We start from the raw sequence: 22,143 nt of genomic DNA on the forward strand, positions 1-22,143 counted from the left end.
AAAAAAAAAAACATTGAATGGAAACTAAGAAATCCAATCACTTCTTAAGCTATTGGTTTGACACAATGCCAAAGGTTGGGTTACTTGGAAAAATCCAGACTTTGGACTAAATTTTCTGGGGTCAGCTCTTGTGCCGTGGGTCATCTATACAAGTTTTATACAAATTCATAAGAGAATAAAAGAGAAACTTAAGTAATTTCAGAATGTTTTGCCCTGGCATGCAAGAAGAGAATCATAATAGTAGTAATCCTTTAACGTGAAGAGGAAGAGAAATACTCAGTACCACTCCTAGTGTGAGATAATTGTCTTAACTTTCATAAAACATTTAGAATGAAGTGAGGGGAGAAAAGTGGGCCTATATTTTCTTTTCCCCAACCATCACGTGGAAAGGTTAAATTATAAACTTAATACTCTTAGACCTTAAAAGGCATCTTGGCAGCTCTCCCCTTTCTTGGCTACATTACTACATTCATGCCTAACATATTAGTGGCTTTATTCTAAAATAGGGATCCTGATATTAATGTGTGGTTGCTGGCAGCAGCCTCACTCTTATATAACCATACCTGGTTTAAGTAGCTCCCCAGACCAAGCTTAAATTACAACTCTCTTGAGGAAACTGGATGTGATCTCTGTGCTTGGCTCAACTGAGAATCACACATGTGTGGTATTTAATAAATATTATATGATGGTGATGATGGTGTACACAGAGGCCAAATGCCAACCTCTCTCAATTTCAATGGGGATTTCTAACAGGCAGCTGAGTCTGTTAATAGGCCAATTACATCATTTTAAGAGTTACAACTTTCCTCTAAATGAGTCAGAAAGGAAGGATTTATCTTCGAATTTAGGATGATCTTCCAAAGTAGAGTAGGAAACAGCGAATGAATTAAAAACCAGCAAAACAGGAGGGCCATAAACCAATTATATAGCAGGCAGATGAACAGAGCACTTGCAAATGAGCCCTGTCTAGCTGAGTCCATGGGCCAGGGGATTCCAGATTCTGGTTTACGCTGCTATCAACACCTGAATCAAAATGAAGAAAGCCAGGGACTTCCCTGGTGGTCCAGATGTTAAGGCTCCATGCTCCCAACGCAGGGTGCTTGGGTTTGATCCCTGCTCAGAGAAACAGACACACGCTGCAGCTAAAGATCCCGCATGCTGCAATGAAGATCCCGTGTGCCACAACTGAGACCCGGTGTCGCCAAATAAACACTGGAAAAAGAAAAAGCCAAACCAATGGGCATTCACAAGGAAGGCACGACTACCTCGGTGTTTTGGGGGGGGGGGTGTGGCAGTTTCTCCATACTCCTATCTTCATTCTTTTGGACACTGGCAACACTGACTCCTGTGGGGCCTCAGTTTTCAGCTGAGGCTGATATGAAAAATACAGTAAAACAGCCTAACCTTAAAGCACTGTCAGACAACCTTGGTTGCTAATCAGAATCATTTAAAGCTGGGGAGGTTTAAAAATACTCATCTTTGAGCCCCACCTCTAAAGATTTTTCTTTAACTCGTGTGGAGTGGAACTCAGCTTTCACTATTCCTGAAGAGCTCTCCCAGTGATTCTAAGTTGCAGTCAGGGCTGAGAAACACTGCAATAAAGACTCAGCAACATTTACATACATATAATGATTTATATATGTGTATATTTATGTAACATATGATTTGTGTACATGTTCTTTTTCTTCTCTTTGTTCACTTTTTTCCTGTCTGCGGTTTTCAAACAAATGAAAGAATATTCCTTGCTAGGAGGCAGGGCAAGACATGACAAGAGCTGGCTAACATCAGCTGGGCATGCCTGATTTTGTGTGTGAAGTACATGTAAGAGGGATCATTTCGATTCATTAAGGCAATCAGTGACATTTCAACTACGATACACCTTTCATTCCCCAACACTCTCGTCCTCTATAAATATATCAAAACTTTTACACATTTATTTTACTGAAAAAAAAATAAGACCAAAGAATTCTAGACTTTAGATAGCTGCTCCACCATTAAAAAAAATACTACCTTATATAAAACTGCTTAATTTCACATTTCTGAGCCTGTTTCTGAAATATGTTTCCAGGAAAGCATATTTTTAATGTAATGGGAAGACCAGACATGAATTAAGAGAAAAAGAGATTTTGAATTTCCCACCTCCTCACCTTTTTGAAGGAAAAATATACATCTCTTGAGAGCTTTCTTGATTTATCCCAGGATTTTTTTCCAAATCTCATTCTTAATAGTAACAACAACAAATTCCCTGTTCTTTGGAATTAATTCACCAAACAAGCAATGACCTCTTAAAATGTACTCCATGAGAGCCTGCCCTGCATGCCTCCCCATCATATATATAGGTCCATATAAATTCCAAATCTCAAAAAGTCAACAAACAAACCACTCAGAATATTTTTCATGAAAAATCTGTTTTAATTAAGCAATGAAGGGCAACGCAAGTTCAGAATAGGTCCAGTTGTGAAAGAACTCGGCAGGCAATGACAGCTCCAGATGGGGTATCTGCAACCATGCAGAGAGAATGGCTAGGCTTCTAGCAGTCCTATCCTCCAGGGAGGGTCCTGACTTAATGCCCACTTCAGGAATACATGGTCAGCTGCAGCCACTCTTGGATAGAAACCTGAATCAGGCCATCTGCATCTCTATCCAGGGATTTGAAGGCACGGAACATGGCATCCAGGCGAACCAGGCAGCTGATGAAGTTGTTAAAGTCCATACTTCCATCCTCCTCGGCGTATCGGCGGACAATCATTTGGTAAAGTTGCTCATTTATCTGGAAGCCTGCTGCCTGCAGAGCCCCCTGAAGCTGAGAACTTCCCAGAAACCCAGATTGATCCCTGTCATACTGCTTGTAAACACACTGCCATTTCTTGATGTTGTTCCAGAGATACTTAAATTCTTCAAAGCCCAGCCTCCCAGTCGTGTCACTGTCCATGACAGATACAATGCTCCGGCAGGTGTCCAGACTAAAGCCGTCAGACTTCAGATCCTTGTGCTTAGAAAGGACTTTGTTGAGAATATTCATTAAGTCAGTGGCACCCACCTCCATGTCTGGTCCAGCCAGCTGAGCAAACTGTTGCCGAAAACGCCTAACTTCCTCACTTTCATTGGCCTCCACGTTGGTGAAATGTTGCTGAGTAGGTGGTGGTTCTGGGGTATACTGAGCAGCCGCAGCTTCACTGATAAAATTCACAATTCCTCCAACTATCCCTCCAATATTCCCTCCTTCTCTTCTCTGACCACCTCCTCCAAGAAGGCCTCCAAGGGCTTGTCCAAGACCTTGATTTGCTCCTTCCAATAAAGCCTTTGCAAGAAACATGCTTTTGGTTTATCCAGCAAGAGTAAAAGCTGCTGAAATCTTGGAGGTGGTATGAGAGATGAAATGGAGTCTAAGTAGCTTACATGTGGAAGAACTGGCTTTTCTGTACCTGCCTGCACTGTACCACACCCTGGGGGTGTGATGCTTCACCTCCTACTGAAGTTGCCTGAATTCCACTAGGTCCTAGCACCTGCCATTTTTCAGAGGGCCTCAATAAAATATTCCAACAGAGTTACAGATTTTGCCATTTGTTATAAACTGGTATATGTAATTTAACCAGAACCATGAGAAAGTTGGTATTGTGTGAATTCTGAGGCACTTTCAACATGTTGTAGGAGTGATGTGGACTTTCTTGAGTTTTACACATTCATAAGTGAATGGTCTGTATCTCGTGCCTTTGTTGGTTTTCTGTGAGCTGTAGTTTCTGGGAAATGAGCAGCTCTCATTCCTGTAACTCTTGTAACCCATTCATTTGTGTGCCTCCTTCATGAGGATTCAGTGCGGCTGTGGTGCTGTTATCCCTCTGATAGGAACTCTAACTCAGTGTAAAGCCCCAAAGATCTGTTACTTATTTTTATTTTATATTGTACTATATTTTATTTATAGTGTTGTGTTTGTTTTAGGTGTATAGCAAAGTGATACAGTCATATATATATATATATACGAATTAACAAAAGCAGTTCCCGTCTTTTGATGGGGAGTTCGTGGTTTATAATATAAATGGCATTATTTTGAGAGAGGGATAACTTAGGTAAGGCATTGGGTTTTTTTTCTTTTTGCAGCTTTAGGCAGTTGTAAAATAACTTAATGTAGCTTTTTGCAACTGTGTATTCTATAGTATTTTTTTCATTTGGTGATATTTTAACTGTTAATGTTTATGGCATTGTGCTTTGTACCATTTATTAAATTAAAAAAAAATAAAACATATAACAAAAAAAAATAAAAATAAAATAAAATATTCCTAAGTTACAGTATATCTGACAAATTAGAATAAATCATATTTTAAGTATAATATATTAAATTACAGATTTTTATATGCTGTTAATTATTCTTAGTTCTCTTACTCATCAGATGACATGGATTTTCCTAGCAGAAGAAGGTAAATGACCTAAGGATATCAAGAATTTCTTCTCTAAAGAATATTTATTGCTAGGGCACAACTGAAGAATTCTTGGGCAATAGAAAAATATTTATCTAATTCTCTTCCTTCAGCAGATTTGCAATATCTAACGTTCTTAAGAAAAACTTGGAAGGGAGATTTTTAAAATGCAGGGTCCCTAGATCCCATGCTCTGAGATTCTGATTCTGCGCAATTTGGTGTCGCATTCATGATCTACATTTCTGGAATCTTTTGGAAGTGTAACATTCACATAGAAAACTGTAAAAATCACAAATGTATAGCTCAAAGAATTTCACAGACTGAAAATAGCCCTTGTTATAATACCCAGATCAAAAAGTAGAACATAAGCAGGACCCCTGAAGCTTCTTCATGTCTCTTTCTAGGTACTCTCCTCTTCCAAGGGTAACCATTATTCTGACCTCTAACACCACAGATTCAATTTTGCACTTTAAATAAATGGAATCATACAGTATATATACATTTTTTGGTATCTTGTTTATAAATTTTTAAAAATTGTGGTAAAATACATATAAAATTTACGATCTTAACAATTTTTAAGTACACAGTTCAGAGGCATTAAGTACATTCACATTGTTGTGCAACCATCATCACCATCCAACTCCAGAAATTTTTTTCACCTTGCAAAATAAACTCTGTCCCCATTAAATATTTCCTTCTCCTCCTAGGCCCTGGCAAGTACCATTCTACTTCATGTTTGTATGAATTTGACTGTTTTAGGTATCTCATATAAGTGGAACAATACAGTATCTGTCCTTTTATGTCTGGCTAATTCCACTTAGCATAATGTCTTCAAGGTTCATCCATGTTGTAGCATGTGTCAGAATTTATTTCCTTTTTAAGCTAAATAATATTCTATTGTATGGATATAACACTTTGTTTATCCATTCTTCCACTGATGGATGCTTGGGCTGCTTCCACCTTTGGGCTTTCGTGAGTAATGCTGCTATGAACATAGGTATACAAATATTTCTTCAAGTCCTTACTTCCAAATCTTTTGGATATATACCCAGAAGCAGAACTGCTGGATCAAATGGTAAATCTGTTTTTAATTTTTTGAAGGACCACCATACTATTTTCCACAGTGGCTACACTATTTTACATTCCCACCAACAGTGTACAAGGGTTCCAATTTTTCCTCAGACTTTTTTTTATCATAGCCATCCTGATGGATATGAGATGATATCTTACTGTAGCTTTAATTTTCATTTCCCTAATGATTAGTGATGTTGAGCATCTTTTCATATACCTGTTGGTCACCTATATGCCTTCTTTGGAGAAAATGTCTATTCTAGTCTTTTGCCTGTTCTTTGATAGGGTTATTTGCTTTCCTGTTGCTATTTTATATTTCCTTCTACATTCTGGATATTAACTCCTTATCAGTTATATGATTTGCAAATATCTTCTTCCATTCCATGAGTTGTCTTTCTGCTCTGTTGATAGTGTCTTTCAATGCATAGAAGTTTTAAACTTTTATGTAGTCCAATTTAATCTAATTTTTCTTTTATTGCTCATGTTTTTGGTGTTATATCCAAAAAACCAACAAGGAATCCAATGTCACAAAGCTTTTCCTCTATGTTTTTGTCTAAGGCAAAACATAATAGTTTTAGCTCTTATGTTTAGGTCTTTGACCCATTTTGAGTTAATTTTTATATATGACATAGGGTAAGAGTCCACTTCATTCCTTTGCTTGTGGTTATCTCAGTACCATTTGTTGAAAAAGATTATTCTTTCTCCATTGAATGGGCTTGGCACCCTTGTTGAAAATCATTTGTATGCACACGCATGAGTTTATTTCTGGGCTTTCTATGTTATTCCATTGGCTTATATATCTGTGTTTATGCCAGTACCACCCTATTTGGATTTAGTATAGCTTTGTAGTAAGTTCTGAAATCAGGAAGTGTAAGACTTTCAACATTGCTCTTTTGCAAGACTATGTTGGCAATTCAGTCTCCCTTGAGATTCCACATGAATTTTAGGATGGATTTCCCTACTTCCATTAAAAAATGTTGTTGAGACTTTGATAGGGATTGCACTGGTCTCTGGACCACTTTGTGTGGTACTGACATCTTAATATTGTCTTCTAATAGATGAACACTGATGTCTTATCACTTATTCATGTCTTCTTTAATTTCTTTCAACAACAGTTTGTAGTTTTCAGTGTAGAAGGCTTCCACCTTCTTGGTCACATTTATTCCTTTTAATGCTTTCTTACTTTTCTTTTCAGATTGTTTATTGTTAGTTTACAGAAACACAAGTAAGTTTTGTGAGTTGATTTGTATCCTGCAACTTTGCTGAATTAGTTTATTAGATCTAAGAGTTATGTGTCTGTGCGTTGTCTGCAGGGTTTTTTACATATAAGATCATGTATGTTGTGAGCAGAGATAATTCTACTTCTTCCTTTCCAACTCACATTCTTTTCATTTCTTTTCTTGCCCAACTGTTTTGGCTATGACTTCCAGTACTATTTTGTATAGATGCAACAAAAAGCAGGCACATTTTCATGCTCCTAATCTCAGAGAAAAAGTTTTTAGGCTCTTACCATTGAATCTGATGTTGGCTGTGGGCTTTTCATACATGATTTTTATTATGCTGAGGTAGCCACTCCAGTACTATTGCCTAGAAAATCCCATGGATGGAGGAGCCTGGTAGGCTGTAGTCCATGGGGTCGCTAAGGGTTGGACACGACTGAGCGACTTCACTTTCACTTTTTTACTTTCACACATTGGAGAAGGAAATGGCAACCCACTCCAGTGTTCTTGCCTGGAGAATCCCAGGGACGGGGGAGCCTGGTGGGCTTCTGTCTATGGGGTCACACAGAGTCGGACACGACTGAAGTGACTTAGCAGCAGCAGCAGCAACTTTACTTTTACTCCTAGTTTGCCAAGTGTTTTTATCTGAAAGAGTACAGAATTTTGTCAAATGCTTTTTCTGTCTCAATTGAGATAACCATGTTTTCCCCCTTCATTCTGTTAATGTAGTTTATTACACTGACTGATTTTTCCATGATGAGCCACCCTTGCATTCAAGGAATAAATCCCACTTAGTCATGATGTAAAATCCTCCTAATGTGCTGTTGAATTCTGTTTGCTAATACTTTGTTCAGGATTTTTGAATCAGTATTCATATGGACATTGGTCTTTAGCCTTCTTTTCATGTACTGTGGACTCTTGAACAAAATGGGTTTAACTATGTGGGTTCATTTCTACTAGGATTTTTTTCAATATGTATATACTACAATACTACACCATCTGAGGTTGTTTGAAACTGTGGATGCAGAACCATGGATTATGTAGGGCTGATTTTAATATGCAGATTTTTGACTGCACAAGGGGTTGGTTCCCCTAACCCCTGCATTGTTCAAGGGTCAACACTAATATCTTTTTCTGACCTTGGTATCAGGATAATGTTGGCCTCACAGAATGAGTTAGGAAGTATTCCTTCCTCCTCAATTTTTGGAAAGAGTTTGAGGAGGACTGATACTTAATTCTTCTTTAAACATTTGGTGGAATTCAAAAGTGAAGCCATCTGGTCCTGGGATTTTCTTTGTTGGGAGGTTTCTTAAAAATTATTCATTGAACCTTCTTACTAGTTATAGGTCTGTTCAGATTTTTTATTTCTTTATGACTCAGACTTGGTAGGTTATACATTTCTAGGAATTTGTTCACTGTATCTAAGTTATCTAATTTGTTGGCATAGAGTTGCTCATAGTACTCTTTCCTAATACCTTTTGTTTCTGTGAAGTTGGTAGTATTGTCCTCTCTTTTCTGATTTTGTGTGTCTGGCTTTTTTGCCCAAAATTACATTTGTGAGATTTGATTTCATGTTTTTAATACGTATCTTGAAAAGTCAGTCTGTGACAGGTAGTCCCAGACAATACCTTGAGAAACCTCAGCCTTGATTCTAGGTAGAGTCAGGGTACAAGTCCTCCAGAAGTCTCTGGAAATTCTATTGGTAAACTCAGGGAAAAGTAGCCAGGACGTAACTAAATCATTATATCTCTCAGCATTTTGGACCTTAATTTCAATCTGCAAAATGATAATAATAGTATCTCCCTGTCTATAATGATTCAATTTCACTTATCATGCTTCAGGACTTAGACTCAATATTTAAGAGAGAAAGACGAATGCATTAGGGTCACTGTGCTCAAAGGTAATAAGACCTACAGAAAACTAGGTGTTGTATTTACAATCTGAAGTCTATTTCACATCTATACCATTAATACTAAACTATTACATTTGTATATAATATTTGCATATAATATTCTTTGGTATCTAGGTCTCATATAATTTCTCTGAAAGACACAAAACATTCAAGATAAGGAAAGAAAAACTCAAGAGATGTTAAGCTACTTTGAAAAGGTCATACAGCTAATATATTATCTAAACAGTGGATTATCAACCACTATGAGACCCTAAAGGAGGAGCAATAAGTTCTGTTGAGGCAAAGGATAGGAGAACATTTACCTATAGAAAAGATAATGTGTAGGCCTAACTATAAGCTAAGTCAGAGTTCTCCAGATAGACAGGGATATACATGAAGGGGCGATATTGTGAAAAGACAGAGGAACTAAAGGATGTGTGGAATTCAATAGATGGTGAATAGTTCAACATGATGAGAGTTTATTGCTGGAAATGATGAGAGATAAAGGCTCAATAGGATAGAATGAAATTGGAGAAGACTTTGAACAGCCATTTGACAGAGTCTATCTCACAGGCTACTGTGTAAACTCCTAAGCTTTGAGTATGAAGTCAAATAGTACTCCATTATATGAATATATCACATTTTTGGTTACTCATTCACCTGTTGGTGGATATTTAGGTTTTCTACTTTGAAACTATTATTCATAGTGTTGCTAACAGCAATCATGTGTCACTGTTAACTTTCTAAGTTCAATAACTTAATAACTTTTTAAGTGCAGATAGGAGATTAAATGAAAAATTACTTCATAAACTGTATAATTCTTGAATTAAACAATGATTATTCTATGACTAGGGAGAGAATAGTAGCTGGGAGACCCTGCTCTGTGTAGGACATGGGAGCAAGGTCTCCTTCTGCCACACCTAGTGTTTTCTATAAAATTCTCTGCCAACTAGTTTTATGGCACTAGGACTCCAATAACTGGTCTCAGGGGCACCATGAAATGGTCTCTGTAAATACCAAAAGCGAAATGTCTTCCTTTGCCACATTGAGGAAGCACCACAAAAGGACTTCTTCCCTTTAGAGGATGACAAGGGGCCATCTGGCCTCAGACAGATTTAAATCCATTCACATAAGCTTCTCTCTGAGGAAATTACATGGGCTTTGTTTTTATAATATTGCAAAATTAACTTGACAGCATCCATTGCCATATAAAATGTGCCTCCTTATGCCCATCTGAAGTGTTTTTTGCTGAAGTTGAAATCCAATTCTTCTCATTTATTTTCTGTGAAGATGGAGAGCGTTTGGCTAACAGTTTCTCATAAGCCATCATGGAATAAAAGACTGTTATTAAATTAACAAGCTTTTTCTTCTCTGGACTATTTAATCCCCCAAGGCTATTTATTAGACCATTAATAGGAACTTTGGTTGCTGTCTGGGCGAACTCTACTGTCTAGATCTGGAGAGAAAGAGTAGGGGAAGAGGCCACATTCAATGGAAAATTTAACCTCAGTTTGAGGGGGGAAGAGTTATTGAACTTAAAAAGTCAATAATGATACTCAGATGCTATTAGCAACACTATTCATGATAGTTCCAAAGTAGCAACAACCTAAATATCCATTAACAGGTGAATGAATAAACAAAAATATGATATATTTATATAATAGAGAACTATTTGGCAATAAAAAGGGATGAAATTACTGATACATGCAATGACACAGATGGACCTCAAAAACTGCCAGACACAAGACTGTATATCGTAGGATTCCATTCATTGAAATGTCCACAAGAGGCAAATCTATACAGATAGAAAATCTCTAGTCTTGATTCTAGACCAAGTCTAGAATAATACATGGGAACTTACAACTCTACAGTGGTTGCCTAGGGATGGGAGATAAGTAGGTGACAGGAATGAACAGTTAAAGACACAAGGAATAATAATGGGGTGATAGAAAAACTCTAAAACTGATTTATGGTAAAAATAAAAAAAAAAGTAAAAAAATAAAACAATAAAAAAATCATAGAACTGTATGTTTAAAATAGCTGAATGCAAAATATGCCTCAAGAAAGTTATTTTTAAAAAGTCCAAAGACAGTCTGTAGTAAAAAGAATACTGAACTAGGACTTCTGGTCCCAGTCCTGTGACTAACTAGCTGTGCAGTCTTGAGCATGCAACTTCCTCTCTTGAGCTGGAAGCTTTCTGCAAAATGAGGAAGATGGGCAATTTCACACTAACCATCCTTTCAGCTCTAGAATTCTAAGTCTAGATCTTCATGTGCTGTGAAGTAGCAGCTTCATTCTTGTATTCTGTTTCCTTCTCATGCCTGAGTGAGAAGGAAACAGAATACAAGAATGAAGAGTGTTTTTATGCAACATATGAATTTAACTTCATCTTTTTCTTGGATCTGATTCTACAACTTTTAAAGACATCCTTACTTACTCTTATTTTTACTTTGACGGACTGTCTGGCTTTCAAAAGTATTTTGACAACCTATCAAGTATGTTGCTCCTCCAGACAGAATTCCAAGGTGGAGGGACTGCAGTGGGTAGAACACAGAAGGACACATGGTTCCCACTTTCAGTGAAGCCTCTCTGTCAAGTGGGGCTTTCACCTCACTGCAACGTGATCTGAACCAGACCTTCCTAATTTATTGATGAGAATGTCATGTTGCATGAAATCAAAAGCCTTTCTAGAGTCCATATAGATAATATATATTTCTTCTTTATCATCTTGGACTGTCATTCTGTCATAGGAGGAAATTAAATTGGTCTGACCCAATTTGCTCTTTACAAAGCCCTATTCTTTACCTCCTTACACTCTTTGAGGAGGACAGCAACTGCTCACTTGCTCCAATAAAAAAGTTAAGCTTTAATCAATGCCCTTTCCTTCCTGTTTCCTCTAAGTGTCTCCTTGGTAGATCACACTGCAAAGCCAAAAAGAAAGCATATAATTCTCATGCTTGAAAGGATATTTCTAAATAAAACAGATAAGTAATGAGAACCTACTGTATAGCACAGGGAACTCTACTGGGTGCTCTGTGGTGACTTAAGTGGGAAGGAAATCCATAAAAGAGGGGCTATATGAACACTGATTCACTTTGCTGTACAGCAGAAACTAACACAACATTGTAAAGCAACTGTGTGTGTGTGTGTATGTTCAGTTGTATTCAACTCTTCATGACCCCATGGACTGTAGCCCACCAGGTTCCTCTATCCGAGGGATTTTCTAGGCAAGAATACTGGAGTGGGTTGCCATTTCCTCCCCTCCAAGCAACAATAATCCAATAAAAATTCTCAGTACAAAAAAAAAAAAAGGATATTTAGAACATTCAGGGAGGGAAAATATTGGGTTAGTCAAATGTTAAAGGAAACTCAAATGAATGTTTTGGCCCACCCAATATTATGATGGACTACACGGGGGGATTGAGTTAACCTGAGAACTGAAGAGGGAAATGGTTGGTCATCTAGGACTGTCCAACTTTCAGGATGACTTGTACAACTGGATAGAAATGTTCATCTAGTCCACTCAGAAAGTTATATCCTTCTGTTAATTATATCATATGAGCTTTAGAGTATATTTCATATAACAAATTCTATTAATTGATATTGGAATCAAGATGAGTTCTTTTCACATGAGTTATGAAATACTAAAGTACATATCAAACCTGAACTGGAAATTTAAAGGGTAGAAGAAAGAGGAGCTAGGGGAGGGGTAAATTAGGAGCTTGGGATTAACAGAGACATACTATTGTATGTAAAACAGATAAACAAAAAAGTACTACTATATAGCACAGAGAACTATATTTAGTATCTTATAATAACTTATAATGGAAAAAAATCTGAAAAAGAATATGTAAATATAGCTGAATCATTTTGCTGTACACCAAAACCTAACACAACATTATAAATCAACTAATACTTCAATTAAAAATTAAAGGATAGAAGACTTCACTCTTTGTTGCAACTATTCATCTCTGGCATTGCGTAAGAAAGCAGACAAGGACAGTACGTAAATAAATGAGCATGGTTGTGTCCCAATAAAGCTTTATTTATAAAACAAGCATCAGACTGGATCTCATCCATCAAGTGTAGTTTACTGACTGATACTTTCTATATTTCCTAAACAGATGAAAATAAAATATGTTGGTAAATTTTAAGGACTGGATTGAAGGACTGCAGCCAGGGCTCATGGTAACCACTGTTCCACACCTGATTTAAAGGAGGTCACTCTGAATCTTTATTCTCGCCGTATCTGTCTACTTCTTATTGACATCCTCCCCATTTCTAATTAGTAGTATATCATTCATGTACAAAGATGACAGAAACTAATCACTCAGCTATAGTCTGGCACAAGTTCAGTCTTTTTACCAAAACCATTATGCACATAAGAGACCACAGGCTAAGAAAATATAGATATTTCCATTTTGTAAAAAAATGTGAAAAGTATCATGATTTTTCCCATTTCTGCCTTCTAACCAGTACTTAATTCTTCTGGTTTTACTATGTACTTTGTTTAAATATTAGACAGGAAAGATGTGTGTGTACTTTAGCACTTTGACAATCCAGCACTTTTGACTATTATAAACTTTCTGGAGATCTTTTAGGACTATTTCTCATTGTGTGGAATGAATGTGTTTCTTTATCCCAAGTTCTTCCTGTATGCCCTGTTCTTGACATTAGTTCAAATGTTAAATCATGAGCCAACAATAACAAGCATCCTTGCTTGCCCTTCCCTGTTAGAGAAGGTAGGGTGCTGTATTATATAGATTTCCATGCTGAGAGTTAGGAAAGGGTGCTTAAGAGACTTAAGTGACTGGAAATAAACAGAAAAATCTTTCTAAGTGGGGTGGATTAACTATTTTATTCAGTTGTGTAAGTTGTGCTGAAAGTTTAGGACCAAATGTCCCACAGAGTCAAAAACATTTACTATCTGGCTCTTTGCTGAAAAAGTCTGCTAACCGTTGAAACACAGGTTTGCCACCAGTGAACACAAGAGATGTGGGTTCGATCCCTAGGTTGGGAAGATCCCCTGGAGTAGAAAATGACAACCTGCTCCAGAATTCTTGCCTGGAAAAATTCCAAGGACAGTGGAGCCTGGAGGGCTACAGTCCATGCGGTTGCAAAGAATTGGACATGACTGCAATGGCAAGCCACTCCAGTACTCTTGCCTAGAAAATCCCATGGATGGAGGAGCCTGGTAGGCTGCGGTCCATGGGGTCGCTACGAGTCAGACATGACTGAGTGACTTCACTTTCACTTTTCACTTTCACACATTGGAGAAGGAAATGGCAACCCACTCCAGTGTTCTTGCCTGGAGAATCCCAGGGACGGGGGAGCCTGGTGGGCTGCCATCTATGGGGTCACACAGAGTCGGACACGACTGAAGTGACGCAGCAGCAGCAGCAGCAGCAGAGCACACATACTCATATGCATGGTGATGTGTGCCAGGTGGAGCATCACACTGAACGTATCATGAGATGTAGCCTAGACGAGATGTGACTTGTCCTTAGTAAGAGGTCGATACCACGGTATATTGTCAAACTAGCAACAAAGAGACAACATGTCTCCTAAAACAGTTGAGGACTTTGTCTCATGGGTACATATAATACTGCTGGCAGGGCAGCACAGGTTCAGCTCAAGGAAACAGCACTGAAGAATGAATGAAATAAAGTGATACTTCATGTATGGATACTATTATAACCATAAAAATGACTGTGTTATAATCATTTCTGACTTAGCCAGTATTGTTTCTTAGTCCCATTCAGTGCATTTAAATCCCTTCGAGAGTGCTGGCAAAAAATCTTGTCTTGAAAACTGAATTATGAATATAAAAAATGTTGAGAAGCCACTATTTTAAACTATTGTCTCAGCTCTCAACTCTAACTCATCTGTAATCCAAATCACCTTCTGATCTAGAGAGTTCAGTGTACATTCAGGAAAATAAAGAAGGTGAATGAAACCTAAAGAGCAAAAGGGTTTTTTTCCTTTTTTTGTCAAAGAGATGAAACTTCTCCTAAGGAAATTATCCCAAACTACTGAACCATGCCATGCTTTGGATCATGAATGCCACATTTCTGTTGAACCTTTAAATTATCTGCCATCACATATCTGACAATCTAAAAGAATGTGTGAGACTATCAGAAGGAACTGAACAGACAGAATTTTTTTTTTTCAGGAACCAGACTGAGATGAAAACTGTTTTTTGCAGACTAGCCAGGAATGTATGTGGGAAAAAAGAGTAAGTGAACATGGAGAGATACTTGGGTCTCTCTACTTCCCCCAAATACCAACCACAACTGCACGAGACTTGGGGAGAGATTGAGAGAAGTAAAGAAAAAAGGGGAAAAGGAGGATAAATTGGGAAAAGGAACATGGGAGGAGCCCTCTGCCCTGCAAAAATTTATAGCTACTGAAAGAACAAGAGGAACACCCCACCCTCTCTCTTTCCCACCCTTCTTCCTCCCCCACCCCTCATAAACACTGAGTTTAGCAAGATAAGCTACTCAGACAGAAACAAACTGACATTACTGAACTTCTTTGTCTTTCCTGTGGAACACACACACATACACACACATTCCCCAGCTAAATCTCTCAAAGAGAGCCTGGAAGCGGGGATGTGCACAGGGTGTGGCGATGACTGCATAGCTGAGCTTTTCAAAACAAAGCAAATCTTCACAGGCTCAGACATGCAGGTATGTTACAAGCAAAAAAGGAAAGAGAGGAAGAAGAGACAGACAGCAAAGAAAGCAAAGAAGGAAAGGAAGAAGGAAAGAAAGGTCAAATGCATTCCTTGCTAGTTCTCCAGATTATTTTCTCTACCTTCCAGGGTGCTGGAGATCAAATGTGTTTTAAAGACCAACTCATGGCCTATATCTAAAGCCAAGTCTACACACTACACAAAGAAGTGAAGAAAACTCACAGAAATAATTGGTATGTGAGCCAACTGAAGGAGTGCATGCAAAATTGTGATTGATCACACTGGCCACAAAGGCTCACCAGTCTCCAAACTGCTTGGAGTCAATTGTCAATTCTCTAGCTCAGAGTGAGTCACTCTGGCTTACTAGGGTTTATTGTAATCTTGGTTTACACTCCCTTCCCTACTCCCAAATCTTCCTGTACATCTCAGTGCTATAGAAACAATGAGGCCACCGGCAGGTATCATTAGTCATCAAAAGACAGAACTGGTGTCAACACAATCCTGTTACTGCTGTTATGACACTTCGACACCTGAAAGGCGGGTCAACCTCTCTTATAGAGATTATTTTTAATCTTGATTAAAAATCTTAACAAGCATAACGTCTGCTGTGCTCTGAACTTCCTTGGTCCCTGTTTCATGTCACTTCCCATTTCCACACTTTCTGTCCTTATTTGTATGTCCCTGCCATATTCCTTTCTGTCACCAAGTTCACATTTCTAAAAACTTTAAGATTGCTTTTATTGTTCCCATAGCCATACTGAAAGATGCTACATAAATCTCATAGAAACACAAGTAATGGTACAAGTGAAAAGAGCCTTTCTTTTCCCAGTTTGCACAGTTACATCTAGTAATTTATCTCTCCTTTCCTTAGATGTTCATTACACTTTTTAGCAGCACCATTGCAGTGATACATGACCTTTTCTTGGACAAGAAAAGATTATTTGTATGCTGCAGCAAGCCCGGAAGGGAGGTTTGCACAATCCATACAGAAGAAGGTTGCTTATCTGCCTCATGTTAAAGAGTAGTTCATCTAAGAGATCACAGAGTAAGTCATTAGGAACATTAATGAGCTCTGGGTAAGAAGAAAAAAAAGCTCTGTCCTGGTTTCTGTCATCAAGCTATAATTTCTTTGCAAAGTATCTTTTCCCAGTGGTAGACAGAGAACTGGGACTTCTGGTGCCAGCCAGGATAGAATGATCCCAGGGCAGCCTATCTCTCCTCACTACAATCACAGACTCTCATTGAAATTCAAATATCACTACTTTTGGGATTTCCCTGGCCGTCCAGTGATTACGACTGCACACCTCCAATGCAGGGGGCATGGGTTCAATCCTTGGTCGGGGAATCTAAAGATCCCACATGCCTTGCAATCAAAATAATAATAATAATGTAAAAAAAATTTTTTTTTAAAAGACTTCCCTTTCCCCTACAGAAGAAGGAGGGGGGAAAAAAGCAAGTACTATCTCTGGATAAAATAGGGCAGTGGGAGGCAGTTGAAAAACAACTAGTTAGGCAGTGCAATCATGGAGGCCTGAAGGCAAAAGATGAAATTATTAAATTGTTGAAAGGGAAGAACTCTATACAGAATTCTATATATGTACAACCAAAATATCCTTCAGGAATGAATGCAAAATAAAAAGATCACAACCCCAAGTATTTACCCAATCGCTGAAGAATTGATGCTTTTGAACTATGGTGTTGGAGAAGACTCTTGAGAGTCCCTTGGACTGCAAGGAGATCCAACCAGTCCTTTCTAACGGAGATCAGTCCTGGGTGTTCATTGGAAGGACTGATGCTAAAGCTGAAACTCCAATACTTTGGCCACCTCATGCGAAGGGTTGACTCACTGGAAAAGACTCTGATGCTGGGAGGGACTGGGGGCAGGAGGAGAAGGGGACGACAGAGAATGAGATGGCTGGATGGCATCACCGACTCTGTGGACATGAGTTTGAGTGAACTCCGGGAGTTGGTGATGGACAGGGAGGGCTGGCGTGCTGTGATTCATGGGGTTGCAAGGAGTCGGGCATGGTTGAGCAACTGAAGTGTTTACCCAAGTGAAAGAAAAATCTACATTCACCCAAAAACCTATGTGAACACTTGGAACAGTTATATTCATAATAGCCCCAAGCTGGAAACCAAATGCTCCTCAACTGGGGAATGGATACACCAAATGTGGTACATCCACACAATAGGAATACCACTCAGCAATAGAAGGAGACAAATTACTGATAGAGGCAACAATAGGCTGAATCTCAGATGCATTATGCCGAATGAGAGAAGCCAGACCCCAAAGGATATACTAAATGATTCTATTTGTACGGCATCTGGAAAAGGTAAATATAAAGGGATGGAGTGACTGCCAGCAGTTAAAAGTGAGGGAGGGGCCTGATGACAAAAGCATACCTACAGGGAACTTCTTCCCCAATTATTATGGATCTTGAATGCGGTGGTAGTTACACGCTTCTATGCATTTGTTAGAACTCACAAAACTATAATCATAAATTGAGTTTTACTGTAAGTTTTACATATTAAAAAAACAAATTGAAAGAGAACTTGAAGTCTTGACAATTCAGTTATCTAACTCCATGTACATACATATTCATAAACAGAAAAGTGAGTCCCCACTATAAGGACAAACAGTCAAGCTTTAATTAAAAACTTTATTATAAATAAACTAAAATCTTTTTGGTCTTTAGATGTTTTGGGGAAAGTCCAGAAACCTTCAGAATAGAATAGTGCCACCAATGTCATCAATGTATGATTTTGACATAAATTTTAAAATTCTTGCTAATTATATAAACCTTTCCAATTCTATACACAAATATGGTTATATGGTGACAATATTTATTTCTGACCTGGTGTTTAAAAGAAACAGAAACTATAGTTGTTTGGGGGGTGGGATGAGAAGGAGGCTCAAGAAGGAGGGGATATATGTATACACATAGCTGATTCACCACAAACTAACACATTTGTAAAGCAACTATAGTTCAATGATAAAATAAAAATAAAAAATAGACACTCATAACTGTTGCCATACACATATTCACAATTATTATTCTATTACTATTAATATTACTACTAGTGCTACTACTATTAAGGGGAAAAAAACAAAATTACGCAATTCAACTATGGACTCAGTCTTGTTCTTTAACAGTGACCCAGCAAGTTTTTCTAATGCCTGCCATACTGATTTATATTCTATGGGGACTCGTGAAATAAAAATGTTAAAGATTAAACTTTAACCTACCCTGTCAAAGAGTGCAAAAAGTTGTCTCAAGACATCTGAAACAGGCAACTTCAAATACTCTGCAAATTCTTCAATTCCAATTCTTCCTCCTTTTGAGGAACTTGCAATAGCGGCATACTCATCCAAATGCTTTCGAATTCCATCCCAGTCCAATCTAAACAAAGAGTTATGAAGACATGTCATTAGCTCTTCACAATCCACATGGACATTTTGTGAGCGCTATTATATTCATCTGTTTGATGGGAAAATATTTGAAGTGTTAATATCTGAAAAGGAGAATAAAATGAATATTTTAAAGCACATATTGAACATGATTACAGACTTCTAACACTTTTTTAAGAGTATTAGCATAACTGTAATTATCCCAAGTATCTGAGAGAAAGAAAAGTAACTGGGAGGATGAGCAATATGGTAGGATAATAAATGATTCAGGACAAGAAAACAAGGACTCACATTTTAATCTAAATATTACTTAGTAAGTCAACAATACTTAATGAGTTGCTTTAAAAAAAAAAGATATAATTCTTGCTTTCAAGGTGTTTTCCAGCTGATAATGGACTCACATTTCACAAAATGTTGTGATGGGGGATTCATTAGACTATGCACACTTCCTCCAATGTTAGTTATAAAAATCTTTAAAACACTGGAATATATACTGTGGCTTATATCACATCCTGTAGAATTAAACAGGTGACTTAACACATACTTCCACATCTAAGTTCATTGACTATCTAAATTTTTCAAATCTATAGGAATATTGTAAAAATATAATATCAAAACATTGTTATGTAGAAGATATAAATAGTATTTCCTACGTCAATTATCAAAAAATATTTTTTTAAAATTTTTATTTATTTATTTATTTTTGACTGCACTGGGTCTTGGTTGCTACACTCAGGCTTCCTCTAGTTGTGGTGAGGGCGGATGCTATTCCTCATTGCAGTGCCTGGGCTTCTCATTGTGGGGGCTTCTCTTGTTGCAGAACATGGGCTCTAAGGCACATGGGCTTCAGTAGTTGTGGCTCATGGGCTCCAGAGCACAGGCTCAGTAGTTATTGCCCATGGGCTAAGGTGCTCCTTGGCATGTGGGATCTTCCTGGACCAGGGATCGAACCTGTGTCCCCTGCACTGGCAGGCAGATTCTTAATCACTAGAACACCAGAGAAGCTCCCCCAATTTTTTTTTTTTAATTTTTTGAACTTTAATACAGTAACTGGTTCTGCAGCTCCCTTCAAGGGAGGATGCCAAGGTCTACTAAAGTAATAAATTCTGCAGATCCCTGATGTGGCTGAAAACAATGAACTGTAATCAGAGAGGGATGTGGAAGCTATACCTTCATACCATGAACTACAAAGGGAATGTTCTAAACAGTTTTAAACTAGATCATAAAATCACAAAGGAGCATTTTGACTTAAAAAAAAAATTATGTGCCCAGAAGGAGAAGGTTGATCTAGGGAAGTATTTAAAATTTAATGATGGTCAGAGTTGCTACTCTACAAGTCAATTCCTATTTCACATGAGAAGTTCAGACCACCTCATGCCAGTACCATATAACTGTGCCATCCTTCTCTTTTTTTATATGGACCATTTTTAAAGTTTTCATTGAATTTTTAGAATACTGCTTCTGTTTTATGTTTTGATTTTTTGGCTGTGAGGCATGTGGGATCTTTACACCCCAACCAGGGGTGTACTCCAACCCCTGCACTGGAAGGCAAAGTCTTCACCAATGGACAGCCAGGGAAGTACCTATGCCATACTTCTCATAAAAAGGTGGCAGGACTGACTAACTACTCTGAGCTGTTTCTGAGTAGAAAGGCAGATTTGTGCTGACCCATGTTTACTATCTATTTCTGAAGTAGCATTTCTTTAAAAAACAAAACTATATAAACTAAATGGCTTTCCTAATAAACACCACATAGGTTCTAGAGCTGGGAATTAATGAAACCAGAGAAAATAAACATACAGGATTTCAGATCTCTTTTGGACACCTTTAGGAAAGTGTGGTGATTTTAAAATACGCTTACTTCAATTTCCGGCTGATTTTGGTAAATTCCACCAACCCAGCTTCCATAGGCAGTGTCAACTGGCCGGCTGAAATCATCAATCTGCAGTCTTCATAGGTGTGATCTGTTACTGGAATTTTCAGAGCTCTATAAAGTATTAAAAAAACAAACAAATTCAACTTTTTTTAAAAGGTGATGATGTTTCAGTAAGCTTGAATTGGTCAACAAACAGTAAATGGAAAACAATTTACTACCTTTTGAACCAGTGGCTTTGGATTGTTATTGCCAAAGACACATATTTCTTTACTTCACAGGTTTACTGTGGCCCAAGTCAATTTCCTCATGTCTGTGTGCTTCTGCCAGCTAGCCATTTTTGTGTTTTGACTACAGTGATAATAGTAGTTAACTTCAGTCCATGGAAAGTAATGAGAAGACTTAAGTTCAAGACTCTATGGAGTCTTTTACCAGCTGTGGAACTTTTGGCACTTAACCTAAGCCTCACTGTTCTCATCTTCGCATAGGAATAGTCACTTCCTCCACAGGGTTACTGTGGGCTTCCCTAGTGGCTCAGTGGTAAAGAGTCCGCCTATAATGCAGGAGATGGCTGGAGCCACGGGTTTGATCACTGGGTCAAGAAGATCCCCTGGAGAAGGAAATGACAACCTGCTCCAGTATTCTTGCCTGGAGAATTCCACGGACAGAGGAGCCTGACAGGCTATAGTCTATGGAGTCACAAAAAAGTTGGACATGACTTAGCAACTAAACAACACAAAGCAACCACAGGGTTATTTTAAGGACCAACTAAGAATGCCTATGGACATGCTATTTAAACAGATAAATGACCCCTAGATATTATAAGTGAATAGTTTATACAGATCACTAGTCATTGCATTTTTTCATCTTTTAAGTTTGAAGATTTTCTTCTTGCTACCGAGCAATCTTAAAAAAAATACTAGACAGAACTTATAATAAGATTGTATTACTTACAAACCTAAACACCCTCCATCCTCAAAGAGCAGAACAACTCCAACTACCTCCCTCCTGCTCAGAGATCTACTAATAGGGAACCAGACTTGACAAAAATACATATTAACGAGAACTTGAAAAGACACTTGAGTGACAAGAAGGATACCTGTGCAGTACATAAATTTCCTGCAGATCCCTCTTGGCTAAAGTTTTATTCACACCTATTCAGTGACAATCATAAAATTATGTCATCAGTTGTTATTTGATTTTGCTGAATCATGGCTAAGAACATTAAATTTTCAATGAATGCAATATGAATAAACATTTTTTTCTTACTTGCAACTAAGCTGCTTTGATTAATAACTATTTGGTGTAAAAAATATGAAGAACTAAAAAACCCTTCAGGAATTATAACAGTGAACAGAACAAAACAGTCAAGAACTTGGGCTTTGGTAACATGAAGTATGGCTCTGAATCCCAGTCAAGAGACTCTCACTTCCCTCGTGGCTCAGTGGTAAAGAACCTGTCTGCCAATGCAGGAGACCCAGGTCCAATCCCCGGTTGAGGAAGTTCCCCTGGAAAAGGAAATGGCAACCCACTCCAGTATTCTTGCCTGGAAAATCCCATGGACAGAGGA

General features: G+C 38.0%; 2 protein-coding genes across 2 annotated transcripts in view; both read right to left on the minus strand.

Annotated features, from left to right (window-relative positions):
• The window catches only part of LPCAT2 (lysophosphatidylcholine acyltransferase 2), a 78,011-nt gene that overhangs the window by 19,367 nt on the left and 36,501 nt on the right, over positions 1-22,143 (minus strand). The window contains exons 10-11 of the mRNA XM_055412750.2: positions 20,562-20,687; positions 18,539-18,692 (exon numbers count right to left, since the gene is read on the minus strand). Of these exons, the coding sequence (XP_055268725.1) occupies positions 18,539-18,692; positions 20,562-20,687 (280 nt within the window). The remainder of the gene's footprint in view (positions 1-18,538; positions 18,693-20,561; positions 20,688-22,143) is intronic.
• CAPNS2 (calpain small subunit 2) lies at positions 1,258-18,675 on the minus strand. Its single transcript, XM_088830155.1, has 2 exons — positions 18,539-18,675; positions 1,258-7,351 (listed from the first exon to the last, which is right to left on the minus strand). Exon 2 carries the CDS (start codon positions 3,314-3,316, stop codon positions 2,576-2,578), a length of 741 nt encoding a protein of 246 aa, XP_088686281.1. The 5' UTR covers positions 3,317-7,351; positions 18,539-18,675; the 3' UTR covers positions 1,258-2,575.

The sequence above is a fragment of the Moschus berezovskii genome, chromosome 22 (genome assembly GCF_049115385.1).
Source record: "Moschus berezovskii isolate FMDL1 chromosome 22, NW_MosBer_1.0, whole genome shotgun sequence".
Lineage (NCBI taxonomy): Eukaryota > Metazoa > Chordata > Mammalia > Artiodactyla > Moschidae > Moschus > Moschus berezovskii.

Coding starts and splice junctions, on each gene's coding strand:
- CAPNS2 (XM_088830155.1), bottom strand. CDS start 3,316: ATGTTTCTTGCAAAGGCTTTATTGGAAGGAGCAAATCAAGGTCTTGGA.